General features: G+C 40.3%; 1 protein-coding gene across 1 annotated transcript in view; it reads left to right on the plus strand.

Annotated features, from left to right (window-relative positions):
• Nucleotides 1-15,899: 15,899 nt before the first annotated feature.
• tox (thymocyte selection-associated high mobility group box) overlaps nt 15,900-23,193 on the plus strand; it is a 59,705-nt gene continuing 52,411 nt past the window's right edge. The window contains exon 1 of the mRNA XM_044219333.1: nt 15,900-16,573. Within this exon, the coding sequence (XP_044075268.1) occupies nt 16,469-16,573 (105 nt within the window). The 5' untranslated portion in view covers nt 15,900-16,468. The remainder of the gene's footprint in view (nt 16,574-23,193) is intronic.

Genomic DNA, 23,193 nt, shown 5'->3' on the forward strand with positions numbered 1-23,193 from the left:
TTTTTCACTTTAAATCTGAAATGTCATCTGGTGGCTCCCAGCCTAAATGTTACAGTTTTTACAGTTGATAAACACATTTCTCTATACTGAGTTTTTCAAAACTGTTCACAAACAGTTCTGTTTACCGACATGCAGCTCAGCATAACAGTCCATCTCACATCCAAAAATACACTAATGCATCCAAATACTTACACATACACATACACATCTCAGGATCAACTCTTGTAGCCTACCAAAACACTAACATTTGTCTCCCAACAGTAACACTTTGTCACTCAGAACACTACGACCTAAAAAAGCACTAACAAGAGGCAACATTACAATATGTATCACTATTGTCTTTTAAGTCTTTTTCAGTTACTCATCTATTTAGCATAAACTAAGATTGCATTACAACAAAAATGTTGCCGTCAACGAGGGAACCCAGAAGCAAAACACAGACTAAATGGTTATATGCAGGAATTTATTGCAGACATTGAATAATGGAGACTGGGAGAAGGAACGGGGAACGCCAGAGCTGAGCAGAGCAGGTAGCGTCGACAGAGTGGCAGGCAGGCAGAGAATGAGCTCGCTCTCAGCTGTGAGCGTGGCTGGCTGAGAGTTGTGTTGGCAGGTGACGATCCTGAGCACAAGAGAACAAACGTTAGTGAGACAAAAAAAAAAGCACGAGGAGATAACTCAGAATACACAATACTAAGTTGGCCGTGAGATCTGATACCAAGCTGGTAGAAACAACGATCTGGCGATGAGTGGATGAATGACCACAGTTGAAGTACTGCTGGGTTGATGAGCTGATGGTTTGCAGGTGCGTCAGTAATCAGGCAAGAGTGCAGGTAAATAGGCGGCCAGGAGAGAGAGTGAGGAGTGCCACGCCCACAGCAGACACAGACACACACTGTTACAGGCCGGCTACATTGAACACGTAACGCATGCGGACCGTTCGCGGAGCAGCTGCTGCAACACTACACTTCCAGCATAATGAATGAAAGTGGCTGCACCAGGCATGATAGCAGTGCGTAAGTGGTGCGTATGAGCTGTGGAGATCTGCTCTACAACATAAACATAAAAATAGACCAGTCTTCTATTTATATTTTTTAAGCGACTTGTGTTAGGCTCTTTTACATAGAAATGGGTCATAAAGTTTCTACATATTTTTTAACTTAAACTACTGGTATACAAGAAAATCTGATTGGCAGTTTAGAGAGTCTCTGTTATGCCTATTATTTATTGTTTCCTGTCACCTGCATCCTTTGATAATAGCTGAAAAGAGAGATTAACATAGCAGACTGAATGACAGGGAAATGATAAAAGGAAATAAAAAAGTAAAAGATGAGCTTATTGACCGTTAACTCCCTGTTTGCTAGTTTCTGCAATGCCAACAACAAGTTAATGAAATACCCTAATTTTAATTCAATATTTCCTGTCAATTTATAATGATCTTTGATAAGTAGCCATGCTGTATATCGGCTGCTTTACACCAAACAGGGCTTGCACTTTAGGGTATTGAAGCGTTTGTTTTGCTAACATTAGTACCAACTGGCGGTTTCTATGCAACTTTATCCCCTACATAATTAACATAATGTAATCTGTAGATGTTAACTTACCCATATTACACAAACTTGGTGAATAGGCTGAAGTTTAACAGTGCTGTGCTGGGTCCAAAAACTGAAGACACAATCCCAGTCCCAAAACGAAAAGCTCGCCGTCTTGTTTTGCCTGTGACTCACAGACACACAACTCTACGCTGTATGTGCGCTGCAGGTGAACGGTCCGCATACATTACGTGTTCAATGTAGCAAAAACGCTAGTGTTTTTCCACCAAATGGTTCTTGAACCGGTTCCGTTCAAGATTCTTGGAACCTTGGTCTAGTGAACCAGCTCATGTTTCCACCATTTTTGAGCGGAACCATTGTAATCAAGGAACAGAGGGCATTGCACAATGCATAATGATCTGTAGAATCTGACACACCCACTTAGGTTCCCAAGGAAAACCTGCTATTTTTTGGTTACAGCTGGGATCCAACTTTTTGGGTTCCGAACCAATTTATATTTGGTCGAAATGCTCCAAACGGTTCCAAATTAGAAACGGAACAGAGCCGGTTCCATGCTGGTGGAAAAGGAGGCAGACGGGGAAAACAGGAGACACCAGGCAAGGGAAAAACACTGGAAACACTAGTTGAGACTCAGGTTGTAGTACTAACCATAACAACTTCCTTACTGCATGGATTGTGCTGCCTCACAGTAAATGTCACAGAAATGAATCAGACATGTACTGCAATATACTTCAATAAGATTTCTTTTTGCCAATTTTGCAGAGAGAAATTCCAAGTACACAAAATGAAACTAAAGTAATTCCACTAATGCAATACAAAATTATACATATTCATTATACATACTTGTATAGGAGAGCTACAGATATAGACTGATCAGTGCTAGTCAACCCTGTCTCCTGCATTTGGCCACAAGTTCTCATCCACGTCACGTCTTATGTCCTCTCTTGCAATCCACCTGGGAAAGAATCTTTTTGCATGTCTGATGCATCCCCGGCAATGTATTGCAGATATGTCCCTTATGGCACTCATTGTGTCCATAAGGGACATCTGATCATGTGACTGGTGGTCATAAACTCTCCACCTCCATGAGGAAAACAATTGCTCTGTGGAGTTGAGGAATGGAGAGTAAGGTGGAAGGATAAATGACACCCTCCTGGTATGGGCTATAAAACACTCTGTGACTGGAAGAGGACGGTCAAACGCCACATTCTCACCTGGCACAAGTCTTTCATAGAGGTTATTAAGGAATTAAATGAGGCTCTCAGTATCTCAGTTAGGAGCTTGTGCATTTTAATTTTTAAATTTTATTTTCAGATATAGCAGAATGTAGCAAATTGCAGCCTAATTAACAGTAATTTTGTGTTATGTTGAGTTTATTTTTGACAGTTTTGACAATAGTGTAAATACAGAGTTTTGGTGGTGGTTGTCTTTGAATGAGAAATCATTTAATGAATTCTAAAAGATATGAAAGCATGAAACCCAAGGGTTTGGACCCAAATGCACACACTGAGGCGAGCAGGTGCAGTTCAATGATTTAATGAAAGGTAGCAGTACAAAAAGCTTATAGGATTGTCTGGCGGATGCAAACCAGAAAAGCAGTCCAAAATGGGCATACAGGAAAACCAACGTCGTACAAATCAGGCAGAAAGTCCGACACTAAGAATAAATCCAAGAAAACACTAGGGATCACAGGGAAAGGGCTGCAACGCTTGACACAGAGGATAAAGACGATCTGACAATAAAACAAGGGAAACACACAGACTAAATACACTCAGGTGAGGGGAGATAACAAGACACAGGTGAAACTAATTGGGGAGGGGGGGGCAAACAGCAAACAATCAAAACTGGCAGGAAAAGCAAAGAAAGACAGGATGTAAAACTACCAGACACATGAGGGGAGGAGAATATTTCCAAAAATAAAACAGGAAATAACTATAAACCATGACAGATATGGTTATTGAATGCATTTTGTGTAAAAGCAATGAAAAGTGATCCACAGTTTGGTCCACATCACCTGCTGTTGTGCTGACTGCGTGAAGAGTTTTGAAAAACTGAACTCAGTATTGAGAAATGCATGTTACCAATTGTAAAAAACTGTAAGAGGTTAACACTGTGGACTGTGTGCTTGTGGTTTGATCAGCGCCATCTTGGAACGTGGTATCCAGTTTTATAAATACATCCATGGGCTGTGCAGCAATTTTAGTGTAGAAGCCACAGTTGAAATTGCAGGTCATGCAACATGGGCTTCATCCCATACACAACAATTACAAAAATAACAGATGGAAAATTTACTGAGCCTCACATGCATTCAGAAATTACTTCAGCTCAGCCAGAAAAGGACTCACAAAATTGTGGAAGCAGTTTTAATGCGACTAGCAGGTGGAACAAAAGTGGTGCTTTCTTGGAACGTGGTCCAGTTTTCTCTTACATACCGTATTGGCCCGAATATAAGATGACCCTGATTAGAAGACAACCCCCCCCAGCTATTTTTGGAACAATAGATACAACACAATTTCCCTACGATACTATTAATCCAAGGAGAAGAGAGTCCTCGTCCTCGAAACCTTTTCTATGGTAAAAGTGAAACATGAAATAATACCATTAAAACAGAATGTAAAGCTCACATTTGTGTAGCTTGTTTATCAGTCACATACTCACAGATTCTGTCAGGCTTGGAAACGGTCAGAGTTATTTCTATGACAGCATTTTTTATTTTTGTCTTTTTGAGCTCCTCATCATGTTGTTTTCACTTGTCATAATTTAATTTCCTCCGTGGCTGCAAAACATGTTACACGAGCCTTCAGAAACTCCTGCAGGTTCAACTGCGCTAACAAAACACTTTTAGGGCTCACTGACTCTAACAGACACACTATAAACGGACTTGAAATAACTCGCTAGCCAAGCCACATAAAGGTTTCAAACAACCCACAATGCAACACTTTCTGCAGGAGCCCATTTGGTCTTGTGAACACGAAATTGTCTAGTCCTCAAATATAAGACACCCCCCACTTTTTCAAAAGTGATTTCCAGAAAAAAAATATCGTCCTATATACAGGCCAATATGGTAGTACATCCATAATAACACATTTTCATTTTTGGGGTTTTACATATTGAAATCAACAACATAAAGAGAGTAGTTGATAATGTGCTTCAGTAGCTGCCACATAACTCAACTTTTGCAATGCCTGATTGAAGTAAACTGCAGGGTTCAACACAATCTTCTGCACCAAAGGAAAAAAGGAAAGAGAAATCATGCTTTTATTTCTAGTAGACTAGATTACTGTAATGCACATTTTACTGGACTAACAATAAACTCCAGCTTATTTAGAATGCTTGCAGAATGTTTTAACTAAAACCCAAAGGTTTGAACACATCACTCCTATTTTAACCTCTCTTCACTGGCTCCCAGTAAAACAAATAATTGATTTTAAAATACTTATTGTTTTTATATCTATGAATGGCTTAGCTCCTTCCTACATCGCTGACATGCTCACTGAATACACACCGGTCAGATCCCTTAGAATAGATCATCAAGTAAAGGTCTCCTCACTATACCTAGAATAAATTCTACATTGGCTTATGGTGCCTTCAGTCATTATGGTCCTACTCTCTGGGATTCTCTACCACATGAACTAAGGTCTGCTACAACAGTGTCTTCTTTTAAAAGCAGACTAAAACATATCTTTTCAAGCTTTTAGTTAGGTTTAAAGTGTGTGGTTAACAGGTTATTTTTTTAGCATAGAATCAGTATTATTATGCATGATTTTTGCCTATTTTTCTTGCTTGCTTGTATTTTGAAGCACATTGAGTTTACGCCTGTCGTATGAAATGTGCTATATGAATAAACCTGACTTGACTTGTGCCAGCTCATATATTTTCTATGTTGTGTGGAAGGATAAACTATGTTGTGTTATCTGGTTGCAGGACATTGTCAGACAGCGTTACAAGAGTGTCTTTTGAATCTCTGCCAACATAATTTCAGCACCCGCTCAACAGTGTGGGCGACCACATGTGAAAAGTTATAGATTTCTTTGAGTTTTAATTGCCTAACAAGTTGACAGAGAGAGCCTATTGAACACAAAGGCACAGATTAAATGGTGAATTCTGTTGCCACTCCTGACCTAAATACTAACTGATTGATTGTTGACTCAAAACTAAACTTTTGACATCTATTGAGATATTTACTTTATTTTTAGTGACATTAGCTGAGCCACCTGTAAACACAGGCAGGGCTTGTTCTACTGTGCATGCATAAACTGACACAAATATTATGCCACTGTACCATTAAAGTCCTGAAATCACTTTTAGTCATCCTTTTTGTAGTCAAATATAATGGCTTTATGTTTTAGATGTGTTGTAATAGTTTAATATTATTAAAAGGAAGAAAGAAAGGTTTTTGAGGAAATATCAGAAATGCTCCTTTTCCTCTCAGCGGCTGGGGGGGCGTGTCTGTGTTTGATTGACGGCAGCTGGCAGGCTAAGCCCCAGCAGGGGAACAAGAGACAAAGTAAACAAACTTGCGTTGTAGCTTACAAGCCCTGCACAGTGTGTTGTTATCTGTGGCATTGAAGAGTAAGGACCACACCAGCATCTTAACTGACAGTTTCAGGTAACTTTACATGCTGATTAATGTGCTGCAGCCAACCAGCTAATTACCTAACTAGCCTGCCGTTAGCAGTGCACTTTTCGCCGGTGAATGTATGGTGGCTCGTTCAACATGCTGAGGTGAAAGACAAGACATAGCAATAGAATGCTAATGTTACTGCTTTATGGAAAGACTTGATTAGTTGCAATTTAATTTCAGTTCTGCAATCATAAGATGCACACATACCATTTTACAAGATATTACTGCAAGAACACATTGTTTTTGAGCAATACAGCAAAACTGTCCACATGTCTTTGGTATATCTTCCACACTGTACATAGTGCTCCATGGTAGCACTTTAGCAAACACTATGTGGTGTGATAGTGACTGCTATCTTCAGAAGTGGGGAAAAGTAGGATAAATGAAAACTTGTAGCAGCTGTGGTGGCAACATTCACAGTTTTGGACAGTGCCTCATATCCTCTTCAGAACATTTTATAATTTGTTTAATGTATTAATTGTTCTTGTTTTATAATGTTTACCATGGTCACCATCTTAGTATCGGCCTGTTAGCATGCTAACATTGGCCAGTTAGCATTAAAAACAAAGTACAGCTGAATCTGATGGGAATGTCATTAGTTCTGATCATAAACCAAATTGGAGAAACTTAAAATTTTGACCTGATGATGGTTCTAGATAAAAAAGTCAGGGGATCACCTAGGGCTGTGCAATATGACGATATATATATCGTGTGACGATTGAAAAATGTTAAAGCGTGACGCAAATCACTCTTTATGGAAATTATTTTCCTCATCCACACGGCACGGATGCAGTCAGGAAATTTGGATGAAGGCAACACAAATAAACATGGGCGAGTCTAGTGAACGTGACACAGAACGGGGTCATTCTGGACAGGAGAAGGAGTCTGACCAGCCAAGACAAAACGAGGAGCTCGTACCTAAAAGAGGGGCTACTTCTGTCGCAAGGACGTGGTTTGGATATGAAAAGTCTGACACTAACCATAAACCGTACTTTGCAAATTATGCCGCAGGCCGGCCCCCACAACTGTCAAACCAAAAACACTTCACTCAAGTCGAGTTGCCTGTCAGGGTTTATTGACAAAACTTTTTCTAGTCACCATTATTAGCTTAAGCCTAGCGGCTAGCGGACTTTTCGTCTACTCATAGCTTAACAAATTTGTTATTTATACTTTTTCTTACTCACTGTTGTGTTCTGACAGGGGATGCAGTGACTTAAACCAACGGTTGAATTTCAGCAAATAACGTAACGAGCAACGTCAGATTCACCTGACAGGTGATTACCATGGCAATTGTAGCATTCATGTCAGCCCTAGCTATATCGTGAAATGTATCGTTATCTGGATATAAAATTACCTTTATCGGGATTTGAGATTTTGTTCTTATTGCACAACCCTAGGATCAGCAAAGTCACAGTATTACAACTCATCCTGAGGGGAACATGAATGTCTGTTGCAATCCATCCAGTATGTGTCAAGACATTTCACTCTGAACAAGAAATATCAACCTCATGGTGGCACTAGAGGAAAAGTCAGGGGATCATGAAAGTCATTAGGATTCATCCTCTAGGAACCATGAACATCTGTACACAATTTCATGACAGTCTGTTGAGTATCTATCACAATATTTCAGTTTGGACCAAAGCGGTGGATCGACCGACAGACCAACCAACATTGCCATCCCTCATGCCCGGTCCGGTGTGAGCGTGGCTAAAACCCAACTTTAATTGTCTTATCAGGATTACATCACACTTCTGGTATCTTTAAACACTCTAAACTTTCAACAGGGGATGGCAGATGATACAAACATTCAATATTAATGGCGCTTCTAATTTTCTGTAATTATACACATGTGTTCTATACTGTCTTTGAAGCCAGATGGTTTTAGCCTAAATTAAGAAGAATGCATTTGTGCTGTTATTTGTAAATGGTTTGTTTACACATATTTTACCAATCCTCAATCCAGAACTACAGTATTAACAGCATCAAAGCATGTAATACTTGCAATGTAAAAATAGTCAGAGCGCATAGGAAGTTTTTAGTTTTAGTGAGAGCAAAATAAATAGCTCATAACTACTAATTCTATGTGGTGAATACATCTTTCACTTTGTGTATGTATGTGTGCAAGCGTGTGCGCGCTGTACAGTAGAATAATAAATAGCCCTATATGAAATAATGATGAGATTGGGTGTAAAACAGCGACAGCAGGGAAAAATAGGCCTGAATGATGCATCAACCCTCAGCTAGAAATGTCCAAATGAATTCAGTGGATTTGACATTCATCAAATATGAGACTGTCAGATCAGAGGAGCTGTGTATGTGTATGTGTGTGTGTGTGTGTGTGTGTGAGTGAGTGTTAGATAAAAAAGCAGAAATGAGAGAGAGAAAGAACATGTTGGTTTGTACAAGGGTAATAAAAGTTAATAAATCTATCTTTGTCTAGATTTTTTTTTCAATATGATTTGAGCTTCTCCTTTTCTCTTCCTGTTTAAAAAGCCTGGTGTCCTTTTCTTTCCTAAATTGAATTGTTGACCTGCAGATGTAGATTGTGGCATATAATCTATACATATTAACAATCAAATACATTAATGCAGTCGGAACTGGATGTGAATTGTGTAAATATAAAATACTTGTCCACGTTTTGAATGTTAATCTTCCTTAAAGAATCATTCTGGTTTATTACAACTTGGGTCCAGGGTCAATGAAAACAGAGCTATCTCCATCTGCTGAGGATGACTGTGAGATGCAGTTGAAAGCTGTGGAAACAGCTAATAAGTGGACCATGAGTTAAAGGAATAGTTTGGTATGTTGGTAAAACGCTTATTCACTTTTCTTGCTGAGAGTTAGATGAGGAGATGATACCACTCTCAGGTTTAAGGCTACAGGCAGCAGCCGGTTGGGAGACTCTCGACAGACCTCTACAACCTGCAATGGTTGGTAATGTGCTGGACTATTTCATGGCTGGGCGCACTAATTTCCTGGAGTTTCTGCTGAGATCTGGAAGAGTTGATGTCTCTAAAGAGAGGTCCAATGGGACAAGAACACAAGAGATCAACAGGTTTTAAAAAAAACTTGAGGTGAGCCAAACTTATTTGGAAGGAAAATGAAAGCGAACAATGACATTACCCAAGACCCAGTCTCTATGTCTGACAGCTTGAGTTTCTTGCCGTATCTAACTTTGTTGTAGCGGTGTCACCATATGTCCAGATCTTTAGTGAGTACAGTGTTATCTGATGGAAACAAAAATAAGATCCAAGTTTTAATAAACCGAAATTATCCTTTAAACTGTTGCTTCATTAAAGAAATGGGTTGCAAATTTGCTTTTGATGCACAGAACAAGAGCACTAGTGATATACGTATTAATAGTTCAGAAAACAAAAATGTTGAGGTGCTGATGTACACCTGATCTTAACAGTTCAGATCAGATCTTTATTGTCCCACAAGAGGAAATTCTTTCTGCAGCAAGGCAAAAACATAAAACCATGACACATAAGCACAATAAGACAATTAAAAACATAAAAAGTACTGGTACTATACACGCAATACCGAATGCAATAAAAGTTTCTTATGGAGTAAAAGAGCTAGTTTTTGTTTATTATCCTGGAAATTCTCTTTGTGTCTGCGGCAACTGTCAAATACAACCACAACAAAAAGACATTACAATTAAAGGTTACATTGATAACATTTTTATGTAGACGAATATTTATTTAATATTAAAAAAAACTTCCACAGAGCTTTTAGAAAGGTGCGGAATAAAAGTATCACTTTTCCCCAAAAAAACGTTATGATTGTGAATGAATCTTTTTAAATATTATGACGGGTCCAAAATGAATGTTTTGTTTATCTCAGTGTGAGATGTTTGACGTTTGGTTCCCGCTTCTAACAAGGCTTGTGAGCCAATAGTATAACGACGTTGGTATCACATGGTATATTTGCCAGTTAGTGTGGAAAAAACAGACACTGATGTTAGCACATATTAGCTAACTTAGCTTAATCGTCCAAACAACAATAACCCATAAAATTACAGTTCTGCATATTTAAACAAAATAAACAAAAACTACCGACAGCCATAGTCTTTACAACAGATGTACCAATAAACTGGAACTAGCAGCTCCCTCGATAAGTGTATGTTCATGACTCTGGCTGGTAAAATATGTTTTGTAGGTATTCTTTCTTTTTATTAGCTGTTGGCAGTTGAGCCAAGAAATGTATTTAGAACACTGACCATATATTTTAAGCTTACATTTTTTATTGAACAGGCCAAATATTAGAATCCTAGAAGTCTCTCATTTCCCTAATTCCCCTTAACCACCCTGCCTCCCCACCTCACCCCTACCGCCTCCCTGCTCAGGGAAACTGTCTGAATAATATGAATACTGTTCAAAATGTGCAGTTCAGTAAGAGTTAAAGGTCTTTGATCAAATCTGTCCAAAGTTTGTGAGTACTGAGTTGCTGAAGACAGTCCCATATATAAAATATCCAATAGACATCCTAAACAATGTTTTGGTTAGTAATTATGGGGAGGTTTCCAGAGCTGAACTATAATATTCTTGGCTGCAGTCAAACCTGAAAGCCATGACATCTGAGCAAATGTATAGCAGGGTCCATTGGAAAATGTGTGCCGGTCAGAACACTGACCATATGTGACCATATCATTCACTTTCTAACCTGCTGAATTACCAGCGGGTCCAGTCGTCACATTAGGCTACTGTTGTTTTAATATATAGCACTGTAAATCTGGAAATGACTGGAGAATGAGTACAGTGAAGTGTAGCAGAGCAGAACTGTGCTTGATCTAGCATGTGGTGTGGATTGGATTTAGGACATTATATCTCACTGTTATGAACCTTCTGGTGGTCATAAACCAACCAAAAGAATCACAACTAAAAACAAGGCAATATTATTTCTTTCACCATATGTGGCATAAAACTAAACTAAAGTGTGCCCAACCAACATAACAGGCTGCTCCACTCATTACAACTTCATGCATCCAAAGTTTGTTCAAACCCACAGAACTTTATTATAAGTTCTAGTGGAGATCCCAGAGTTTCCAAATACACCACATCTGTCTGTTTGCTGGAATGGTGTAGCCATAAAAAACATCTTCTTAAGTTTGAGTATTTCACTGTGTAATAATCACATAGCTTCAATGAAAGAATTAACTGTATAGTCTATACTGCAGTTTTTCCCAACACGACTTTTACCCTAAATAAAGCATTTAATGGGACTTTTTCCATGCTACAACACTATTCCAGGCTTTGAATTACCCAAGCACATGGCTTTTATGGTCCTAAATTAGAACTCTGCAGTTCAAGTTTTAGAATACATATATTCCTGTTTGTTTATAGAGATAGAGCATCTCAGAAACCTTATTTAATATGAAATCTTGCTCTTTGTCACGCAAGGTAAACATTAGAAAAATATTTCAGCTTTTTCTACCAAGCAGTTTGCTTAATAAATTCCTTTTTGAATCTTCTCTGTCATACTGGAAAGCTCTAATACCTAAAGGGCTGGCTGTTTTTACCCGGGAGTGGATTGCTGTGCTATGAATCCATAATGTAATCCCCCGACATGAAGAGACACCCATCATTCAAATTTTACAGTACATTACTATTTCAACCCATCAGATATGTTGGAAAGCTCATGCATGGAAATCTGAGAACTGTATGAGGTAGAGAGAGAGAGAGAGAGAGAGTGTGTATGTGTGTGTGTGTTGGTTCGCTTGTGCATGTGTTTTATATATATATAGGTATGCTAATATGCATGCATATATGGTGCAGCACAGGCATGGTGTGTATATGTTTGCAGTTGTGTGATTGCATCTGTGTTTACATGTCTGTGTGTGTGCATGTGTAGGTGTATGTGTAGACAAGTATTTAAGTATGTGTGTTTGACTGGTTGAGTGCATTTGGGCATGCGGTTTTGTGTGTGTATACTGTGTGTGTGTGTGTGGAGTTGTACAGAGAGGAGCTGTGTGTGGGGGAGGAGTATGTGCAAGTGAATTATGCCTTTTTCAGAGGGGAGGGGTGCATATATGTATGTGTGAATGTGGGGGATGGGCGGATTGCACACTGTATGTATGTTCACTAAGTATGTGTGGGCTGGTTTGTGGTGTGTGTGTGTATGTGTGTGAGAGAGAGAATGTTTGAGAATGCATGAGAAAGAGAAAATGCATTTTATGATACCTCTTTGTGTGTATAAACTCGGCAGTGTGTATGTGCATTTGTATGTGCTTGTGTGTCCACGGTTATGTTCCAAAATGTGTGTGTGTGTTTGGACTGCATACATATGTGTAAATGTGTGGATGTGTTACTACTATGCAGAGTATAATTAAGAGTATGTCTGCAGGTACTTTAGGTGTGAGTGGGTGTTTGTATTTGATATGCATGTGTGACCATCTGTTTAAGTGTACTGTATGTGTGTAAATCCGTGAGGTGTGCATATCTGTGTGTGTGAGTGGGTGGGAATCTCTTTGTTTATGTGCATCTGTGTACACGTCTTTACCTCCAGATAATAGAAATATGTTGTTCTGTCATTACAGATCACCCGGACAGGCAGAAAACAACATTCGTTCTATTTTGGTTTGTATTGAGTAGTCTCTGTTTCTCAAACACACACAAGCTGTTTCATTGTGTCATTTCCACCGTATCCGTCCCACCACCCCCCCAAAAAAATATTTATTTGATGATTTATGAGCAAGAGGGACTGTAAAGAGTAAATGAGTCCAGAGAGACACATATCAAACATAATTTACTGTACTTTTGCCAGGATCACACTTGAAGTAAGTTTTTAAAAAAAATGTAATATAGACTTCACGTTTCTGTGTCTAAAAAAGATACCAAACAATACTGATCTAACCCATAGCCAGTTCAAGAAGGCTTTAAATACAAGTGCATCCTTTTTTTCTGCAAATAATATGTTCTTCTGCACAGGGACATTTTACATCATACATTTCTACAACAGTGGTTTGAGTGGAATAAATACAAACTATGTGGATTAAATGTAATCAATCAATCAATCAAACTTTATTTCTATAGCACCTTCCAACACCCGAAACTGAACCAAAGTGCTGTACAACATTAAAAACAAGATAAAAAAAATAATAATGATAATAACAAATAATAATAAAAGTACAAATAGGTCAGCAGAGCACATTACAACATTAAGATAAAGAGAAGTGTCGCAGGGCCACTGAGTGTTAAAGCTATTCTAAATAAGTGGGTTTTAAGTTTGGCTTTGAACAAAGGCAGCTCAGTGATGAACGTAAGAAATACAATGCAGTCCACCCGGGATCTCATCACACAAAGTACTGTAACTACACCCTCAAATTCTGCTAGAACCCTGGGGGGTCGGCGCAACACACGTTAAACATGATTAGGGAGGGGTGCGAGAATTCACCTGCATTAACATTATATGCCAATACGAATCTGTGTGATTATGTGTACAGTAAAAACTCATTTAGTGTTGAACTCCTCTTTAAGGCATTATTGACACTAAGGGTGAGGTTATGCTCCAAAAGAACTAGTTCGTAAGGTAAAAGTGTTTATAGTTGTTGCGAAGAGCCACACTGAAAGGCGGAGTGAAAAGCCAGCTGTCATAGAGAGCTGGTAGGCACGATGTCAGTTAAATATGGAGATTTTCACATTTTGCACATTTTCAGACAGTCTCTCCTGGAAAGCATTCATAGTGTTGCACTCGGTTGTTCACACGAAAAGTGACAGAAATAGTTTTGTCAAAAATGAAAAAAGGAGAGCTAGAGAGAAAAGTTCAAACCCTGGCTCCTTTCTCACCTCCGCACAGCTGGCCTATCACAGCGTGAGGTGGAGTGGAAAGCTACTGAAAATATCAGTCACAGCTAATCCAACACTGGAAAGGTGTGGGGGCGAGGGGTTTTCAAAGCTACTCAACCATCCAACAAACAGTTCTGATGAAGTATATTGGCAGCTTAAGTAAAAGTTAAACACAACGCGCTGACTGCCTGAACTCCCTGATGAAGTCCTGAACAAGAACGTCCACTGCAGGCACAGAGGGACACTGTTGTTCCTTTTAAGTCCCCCAATTACTGAACACTGTTCTGCACATAGAGAGAGTCCAGGATGTGGAGAACAGAGTGCACACGCTGTCCATCTATCAGATGAGGAGGAGATGGAGCCAGCATGGTAGGCAACAGAGGGCATGTAGACAGGTGTTTGAGCGCCTCTACGCTAGTCTTCTAGCCGAGGTAAGGTAAATACAAGACTGAACAGAAATGTTAAATTAGCTTAAAAGGTCTCACACCACAAGGCATCAATTTACAGCTTTTACATGTGAGGAGACATGGTGGACAACAAGGAACATCAGCCCTAATCACCTGTTTACTACGGGCTGGAACCCAATCTGGCAATAAAATAAAGAGAGTGGTGGACATACTCCACCAACACCAATGAGAGTGTTACCCAAACCACAAATTTGTCACACAGCTGCATCAGTCTCTACGACACTTGTTGGTTGGAAGCATTAGGTGGTCTTTGGGATGCCTGCATTCATGGCAGCAGAATGTAGTTGGCTCGGTCCATTTCCCAACCACATACAGCTTGCTTTGTCGATCTCAATGTCGAAGCACGCAAGGATGTACCCAAGAAAGGACAAAACAGCGTGGAACTCCAGCCTGATGGACAGATGGGTTTTCAGCCGCCTCTTCAGTTCTTGGTGCTGCCGTCCAGCTCTGAAAAACTCTGTGGAGATCCGTGGAGAAGTCTGGAAGACGGTTGATCATGGCTCCAGTGCCCCAGAAGAGAGAGAGAGGGACAGAGCAAAGAAGAGAGGTGAACTTTGGGTTTCTCGTTAATGAATCTGTTGTGCTGGAAGTCAAGCGACGGCTCGGATTGCACAAGGAACTGTCGACAGGCAGGAAGATGTGGCTCAACAACCATGGGGAGGGGAAGAAACAAGACTGCTCCTGGAAGAAAAAGAGAACCACGAGCAGAAACTAGAAGTGCAGCAATTGAAAAGATGCTGAGATGTCAAAATGAAACACAAGACAGTATGAGCCCCGGCTAGATTAACCTGTTAGGCGGCCCTGGGGAAAGACATTGCTGTTGGGCATACATACATGGCCCTATAGGTTCACTGTAGGAATTTTTACCTCACCTTTTGTAATAATTTGCTTGAACACAACTTTATTGAAGTTAATGCACTATGTGAGTACAATATAAACTAAAACAATTAAGGTCTTAAAACTAGATTTGATTTGCTGATATTGTTCTTTGGTTGTGTAAATTGTGATAAAGTAAGATAATCAGATTAACAAAGACCGACTGACACACAGTGGTCCCTCCGGGTTTAGGGAGCGGGTTCACTCACACAAGTAACGTTTATTTCGGCTGCAGACACTGACCTTTTGACACTGTCTCCCCCTCTAGATGGAGCACATTCTGCCGTTCAGCTCCTCAAGCCAGAGCCTCTGTCAAGGTAGACGCAAATGGATATGTCGGATACTCTCAAAATAAAATGGCTTGCTCAACAGGGTTCTGCAACAGTATTTTAAACAACACACCGTTTCTGACTGTAGTTCGTGTAATGATTGTAATAATGTAATAAACGGTTTGAAAACGTTTGGTTTGTTCTTTCCACGCTCTTGTTTTTCTCCTGACATAATCGGCGCTTTTATTTTGTGAGAAAAGGTACGTCCGGGTTCGTTGTGGCTAACTCTTGCGAACTCGATGCAGGAGCTCTTTGTATGACTGGTCCGCGAGGTACCACAGCAGCGGGCACACGCGCGGCGGCAGCAGCGGCGGAGCAGCATTCAAACGCACAGTCCCAAGCAGGGACAGACGGGGTCTGATAACGTCCCCTCCCCTGTCTGAACCGCACACCGCCACTGGATACCCACAACGTTAAACGGAGGGAAAACTACGCTTTTTGAAGTGCACCATTGCCTAGTAACCTTTATATTTACCGTCAGGTATTAAAGAAGTTGGTTTACCGGGAAGTTTGCCACTCACAGCAGCAGTTATTGGAGCCTGAAAGCCGGTGTGGAGAGGAGAACACCAACGTAAATCTCAGACTACATAAACTTGGTTTAGGCTTATTTCGCTGACATCTGCTTGAAACTTGATTTGTTTTCCGAAAGAAGCTTGTTTTATTGGACCGTGGCTGTTTCTCTGTTCGGTCGCTCAGGGACTCGCCAAAAACCTCCAACTTAGTAAAAACAGTAGTAAGGTTATCTCGGTGGTTTCTGACATAGACAGAAATAAGAGAAGAAGAAAGAAACTCGAAGAGTAGGACAGACGGAGACGTGGATGTATTTTCAGCTATGGATGTAACAGTTTACCCGCCTCCTCCTCAGCCTCTGGCCGCGTCAGAACACACCAGGCTGGGGCAGCTCTCCTACCCTGACCCGGCCTTTGGAACCAACAAGGTAAGCAAAGAAAGAAGGGATCTACATAGGCTACTTCTGTTTGTGGTGGCCTTTAATAATTACCTTAGCTATCTCTTCTCTCTGTATTCACCTTTCTTGCCCTGCCAATTAAGTAGTAATTCATTGTTTTATTGGGCTCCAGTTATTAACGCAGCTATCTACATCCCAGTGTTACTAATTTCTTTCTATCACATCCACACACTGGATGATGCACAGGCTGTAATTATACCCCGAGACTGCTGTCAGTGATGTAATGACACCTTTAATTAAAACTTCACCACTAGTAATTGAAAGGTAATTAAGTTTAAATATGCATAGTGTTATAAGTGCAAACAGAAGAATTATGGTTAGAATGAAATACATGGCAAGTAATAGTGAGAAGCACACACACGTTATCTTTTGGTAGGCTTAAAATTGTTAATATTTACTGGAGGTTACAGCAGTGCCTCTCATTTCGATTTTGTGATACTTAAGTTAATTGGTGTCTGGGAAGCTCTGCTGTCTTTCTCCCTCCAGAGCAAGGTCAAAGGTCAGGGTCACATTCACACCAGAATACTGGAGCTGGGGGGATCCAGTGTCTTGCTTTAAGGCACCTCTTATGTGCAGGATGGATGAATCCCCAAGTCATAAAATTATATTGAATCAATATGGGACTATCTATCTATCTATCTATCTATCTATCTATCTATCTATCTATCTATCTATCTATCTATCTATCTATCTATCTATCTATTCATGTCTATCTGTATGCAAAGGGATGCTTTTTCATAGTAAGGTGTTTGGTACCTTAAGGCACACAGACACAGTGAGACCATGCTCATTTGACAGTGATTAATTGCTTAATTATTTAACTAGGTGCAGCTGATGAGTGCAGCTATTAGAGATAAGGACAGATTATTAACCTCTCTTAAGTCTTAGCACAATAAAATGTAACTTTATTTTGTAGTTTGGTAGGAAAATACAATTACACCCCCCCCCTTTCAGAATTTTATATACATAAATACGTAAAAATACATTTATATTATGAGTTAAAAAAAAACAATGTTAAAATCTACTTTTTAAACAGTGAACAACCATTTGACTAGTTTTTCCTGTCAAACTGTGGCAAGCTGCAGTCATGCTGTATGGGGTCCTCTGTCTCACAATTCAATTTTCAGTTACATTTAAATTAGCTTCATTGACTTGGCACATATATTTGTGTTGCTAAAGCATATAAAGGAAAATAATCAGAATTAGGACTGCACGATATGGTAAAAAAATCATTTTGATTATTTTGACAGATATTATGATTGCGATAGGATTCACAACTAGTGGGAATGATCGTTTTTACATCACAATTTTCATTTTGGCTGACAAAACTTAAAATCATGACGGTGTGACATTTGTTGGGGTCTGTTCCAAACAAACATGTTTTCTTACATCTGGAGAACAAGATGTGTAGGCCAGAGCATCTTTGCAGCACCGCAGCACTTCGTTATAATGCTGCTTTGTCACACATTTTACCTTTATCAAAAAATTGCTGCTTCTGCAATTTGGATATTGCACGTGGACATATTGCAGTTTCGATAATATTTCGATTAACTGTGCAGCCCTAATCAGAATACTCTCGGTCTCACACACAGCAGGGCAGAGATTTGGACAAGAAGCAGGGATGTAAACCAAAATAGCATCATGTAATATCCATTACACTAAAGTGACCTACTGTGCTCTTTCAGGTCGCTTTCTGTTCCTTTACTGGCTGTTTTTTATTCTAAGCATATCTCTTTCATGGATTTAGTGGACTATCAGAATATACTGTAATCACTGACTGGCTGGTGTACAACTTAATGATTGATCGGATTATTTACAGGCTGGTTGTCTGAGCCTGCCCTGCCTGCTCAAATGTATTAGCTGTTCCCACACAGCATCAGGCTGCTTTTCCTCGGTTTGACCCATCTGCAACAACAGCGTGATGTTGTGGTTACGGAAACTTTGCTTTAACCAGAAACGCTTGGTTCAAACCCTCTGCTGGCGAGCATGCACCTAAGTGCCACCACTGTACTGACTTTAGCTGCATCCAAGTTCAATACTACCTACTAATTTGAAGCAAGTTTTGGTTATGTAGTGTGTTTTGAGTGTCCTGTTAATATACGCTATTGCTTTCTTACAAGTGCAACTAACTCCATGTCCTTGCGTGGTCATTGCAGAATAAAGAAAAGGCCAAGTTCCACAATGCAATGTACATAGAAAATGCAGACACTACCTACAGCTTTAAAAAAAAAAGCGACAGCTCCAGAAAGGTCTTGGAAAAACATCTTTGGAATATCATCTTGCTTTCTAGTTGTGACATTTAATTGCCATTCCAAAGACGCAGTTTGATGGATGTCCAATGGAGCACAAAACCTTCTTGTATAGGAAAAGCAAAAACAGTACACTTATTACTAATTATTATACAGTAGATACTGTAGTATGTAGTTTGGAATTGGGGCACGGCATCTGATTCCCTACCAGTTCTGTAGCTGACTGTGACCTCTGACCTCCATAAGTGCTGATTGGGCATAAACAGAATATCACATTAATGTCTTTATGAGCTAGATTATAGTTATTTGCTGTGTTTTATTTAACCGTCAGTATTGTCTGTCGTGTTTAATGACTGCGCTCACTGTGCTGTATGCCAGCCTGCTAATATCATGTGTAGAAATGCTCTGCACACAGAATCATACAGTATTGCACTGCTGATGTCAGTGAGTGTATTTGTTTCAGAAAGAGGGACGGAGAGATTGAAGATAGCGGCTGGGGATGTAGAGAGAGAGCGAGCTGTGTGGTTGGGGGTAGGGACTGAGGAGCGAGAGAGAGGGAGAGAGAGAGAGAAGAGGGTTGTTGGGGGTAGGGATGTTGTAGATGAGAGTGTAGTGGGGGTGGGGCCACTAAGGTTTGTACTATATTTCTCTCTCTGTCTTTTGATTCACGGCTCTGTCTGCCTGATAGAGGAGATCATATTACTGTGTGGGGGAACAGAGAGAGAAAGAGAGACAGAGGGTATATAAAAAAGGGAGAGAGAAAGGCACAGCAGAGGAAAGAGGGAGGGAGACAGGAAGTAGAGAAAAGTAGGAGGCACAGAAGAAACAAAATGAGAGAAAAGAAGAAGAGAAGAGGAACAGAACAGAGAGAGGTTGTGTGTGTTTGTGTAAGGCTGAATTCACACCAAATCAGGCGTTGCTGTGAAAATGTCTGTCCCCCCATTCATTTGAGTGGGGGTGGTCGGTTTAGGCTACGGCAGTGGGGGCCGCAGGGGATGCCAAAAAACGCAGCGGCCCTGCGGCGAAAAGTTTAAACACAATCAACTTTTGGAGAAGCGCAACCCCGACGTCACGCTGCGGTGGCCAATCGCGTAAGCCGGCGATCAGACCGGTCAAACTTCTCCACAGTCAGCCTGAAATATCCTCGAAACCGGGCGAGTTCATCGACCAAGCGATGACACGCTCCCAGTTGTGTCCTCGCTTGGTTTATGCGTGTACCCAGCTTCGACGTCTGCGTCTGGCTTGCAGTCTATGCTGTAAAATAGTGATACCAAGAAGCTTCCTTTGGTTTGTGTCCATTTGTCTGAGAGAGAGAGAGAGAAAGAGAGCAGTGGTCAAGCAAGCTAGAGAGTGAATGAAGAGAGGGAGCGGTGGTAGCAAGAAAGGTGGTGAATCAGAGATATAAAACGTTATTTTCTGATTGTTTCACAGTGATTACGTTCTAAGCACAAAGACACAAGCCCACACCCCCGCACACCACCACACAACCCTGCGCTAATCAGCGCAACGCCTGATTTGGTGTGTACAGCTTAAGAGAGAGCGAGAGGGGAGAGGCGTGTCCTACAGATGTGTTAATGTAAAGATGTTATAACAGTGGTGGTCTACATTTACAGAGAAAATGATAACTAGGCTAATGTTTTTTGGGGACATAATTAGTTTATAGGATGGACATAATAAGGAAATGTTAATAAACTTATCTGCCAAGATAACGTTGCTGAGCGTATCATGAAAATGTTCACTTGACAATACAAATAATATCCACCTCCGAAGCACAAGACAGGACACAATGACTTTCTTAACATTTAACAGAAACCACAATCTTTCTCTAACGTTAACCAAAGGTGCTTTTGTTGCCTACACCAAACCGGATGCAGGACTCGGTATGTGAACCCTGGACTTGGCAAAACAAATTAGAAGAGTTGCAACGCTTTATCGACAGAAAATCAATTGTCAACTGTTTTGATAATTGATAAATAAGTCAGTATTCAAGTAAAAATGTCAAAGGTTTGATGATTCCAGCATCTTAAATGTGAGAATTTGCTGCTTTTCTTCATCTTATTATAGTAAATTGAAAGTGATAGGGTTTTAGAGTGTTGGTCGGACAAAACAAGACATTTGATATCACTTGGGGCTGTAGGAAATTGTAATGAGCATTTTCCACCGTTTTCTGATGCTTTATAGACCAAACAATTAATCAGTTAATCAAGAAAATAACAGGCAGATGAACCAATAATGAAAATAATCGTTAGTTGAAGCCCTACACATTAGTACTATATAAATTTAACTTGTAGGAGACAGGCTTGAGGAAATGACATTAACAGAAAACATGCAACTTTGGCATTACTCAGGTTTTTTGTCCGTCTTTAGAGCATTTCATTTGAAAAAGGCCACACCAATAATCAACCTGTTGCTGGTCCCAATTTCTGTTTATCTCTTAGCTGAGCCTCCCTGACTGACCCAGCCACCATTCTTCCCAAGCTGTGCACTGCCTCCATTGTGTTCGACCAATCAGATGCTTTAGGTTAATTTAGTGAAGGCTGCGGCCACGGTTGGTGTCATGGTCTACCAGTCAAACTAAACAAGATATCATCTGAATGAAACCTCAGAGGAAGGACTGTCTGGGAAAACTCAAGTCAGCGCAAAAAAGTATGAAGTCTGAAGATGGTGGTAAACACGGTGGCATAATGAATCACTCAGTGGTCTTTTAACATCTTTGTATCTGCATCCTTTGTCTTATTACCTTTCTAACAGGAATTGAATAGTATGAACTCTTGATTGATATCAGCTAGACACTACTGTACACTAAATGACAGATGATCGTGCATGATTTTATTGCTACAACAATGTGTACTGCAGGACAGATTTCCTTCCTCTGTGAGCTCATCTTTTTTTACTAACACTGATAACAAACAGCAAATATAAAAAGTGTCAGACTCTGTGGCCAGCTCAGTGTCACTGTTGTGATGCATGTGCACAGTTTAGTCACATGGAAGGCTGGCTGGATGAACAGAAGTGACAGAGCCACGCTGAGCTCTGATTGGATGACAGATGTGGATAGGAGCATTTCATTTGATACAGAAGTTAATTAACTGTAACATTGTAAAATCATGAGGTGACTTCAGCATCTGTATGAAATCACAAAAGCATTTGCGGCGGAACAGTTTAAATGCATAACTATTGAATTAAACTTGTGGCCTTGTGAAAGAAAGAAAAAGAGAAAGCAAGAGGGCAGCGATGGGATGAATCAGGGAGTTTAGTAAAGAGAGAGAGAGAGAGAGAGAGAGAGAGACTAATGTAAACATGATGATTGTGAAAGCTGGGTGAGGTATTTCTAAAGCAAACAGAGAGGACGAGAGAACAGGGAGGAGAGAAGGAGGCTTTAGTACAGGACAGGAGAATATAGAAGGAAGGAGAGCAGCAAAAAACTGCAAAGTAGTCAGGGGACAAGACGAGAGTTGATGTAAATGTAGAGAAGCACAGAAGGGACAGAAACAGAATAATAGCACATAGAGGACAGAACGAGAAGAGTCATCAAGAGCAGTAAGAACTGTATGGATCCTATAAGATTTAGTGTTCCGGCACTCAAAACTTGTTAGAGGGGTTACTATAGGTCAAAAGGACAGTCACACAGCCATCATCTGAAGTCATGAATTGTTTTCAAATCATCCAAATCATTGTATTAGTTCAGCAGGTGTGGTGTTTAAACTGCACTCAGATATGCATGGCTCTGATGTAGTATCATCATAATCCTTTTAAATAACACTCACAGCTGAAAGGACGCTGGTTTCAACTGTTGCACAGTGTGACACGAGGTTTGGTGCTGTTCATTTTCAGTGGGACGCTAGAGAATCGCCTCTCAAAGTGTTGTGGATAGCAGGCAATGTGGGACTGGAGGGGCTGGAAGTCAGGAAACTTTAACAAATTGCTACAATATTCACTTAGAAGCTCCATAGTTATTTGCAGAAAAAATGACAAGCAAATGTAATGCAGTGGTGGGACAGGATGATAAGTCAACTTTTCCAGGAGATTATTAAACGCCTTTGTCACAGAAGACATTTTGACATGTCACAGTAGGAAAATCGCAGGTGGAAATAATAAAATGAATGATGGCTGAATTGCATTTAGCTGCTTTAGTGTCAGGGTCCTGCTATTGTTCATGCTGGCTCACTGTCACACTGTCACAGTGTTGCTTATAAAGTCACGTATATTGTTGGAGAAATGAATAGGATGCTTATTTACGCACATGTTTGCTAACAAACAAGCTACTTGCTAGCTTGCGACACACCCGCAGCGGCGAGCAAGAGGTGCGGGGGCAGTGTATCATCTAGTGGGTGTTCACCT

This window comes from Siniperca chuatsi, linkage group LG13 (genome assembly GCF_020085105.1).
Source record: "Siniperca chuatsi isolate FFG_IHB_CAS linkage group LG13, ASM2008510v1, whole genome shotgun sequence".
NCBI lineage: Eukaryota > Metazoa > Chordata > Actinopteri > Centrarchiformes > Sinipercidae > Siniperca > Siniperca chuatsi.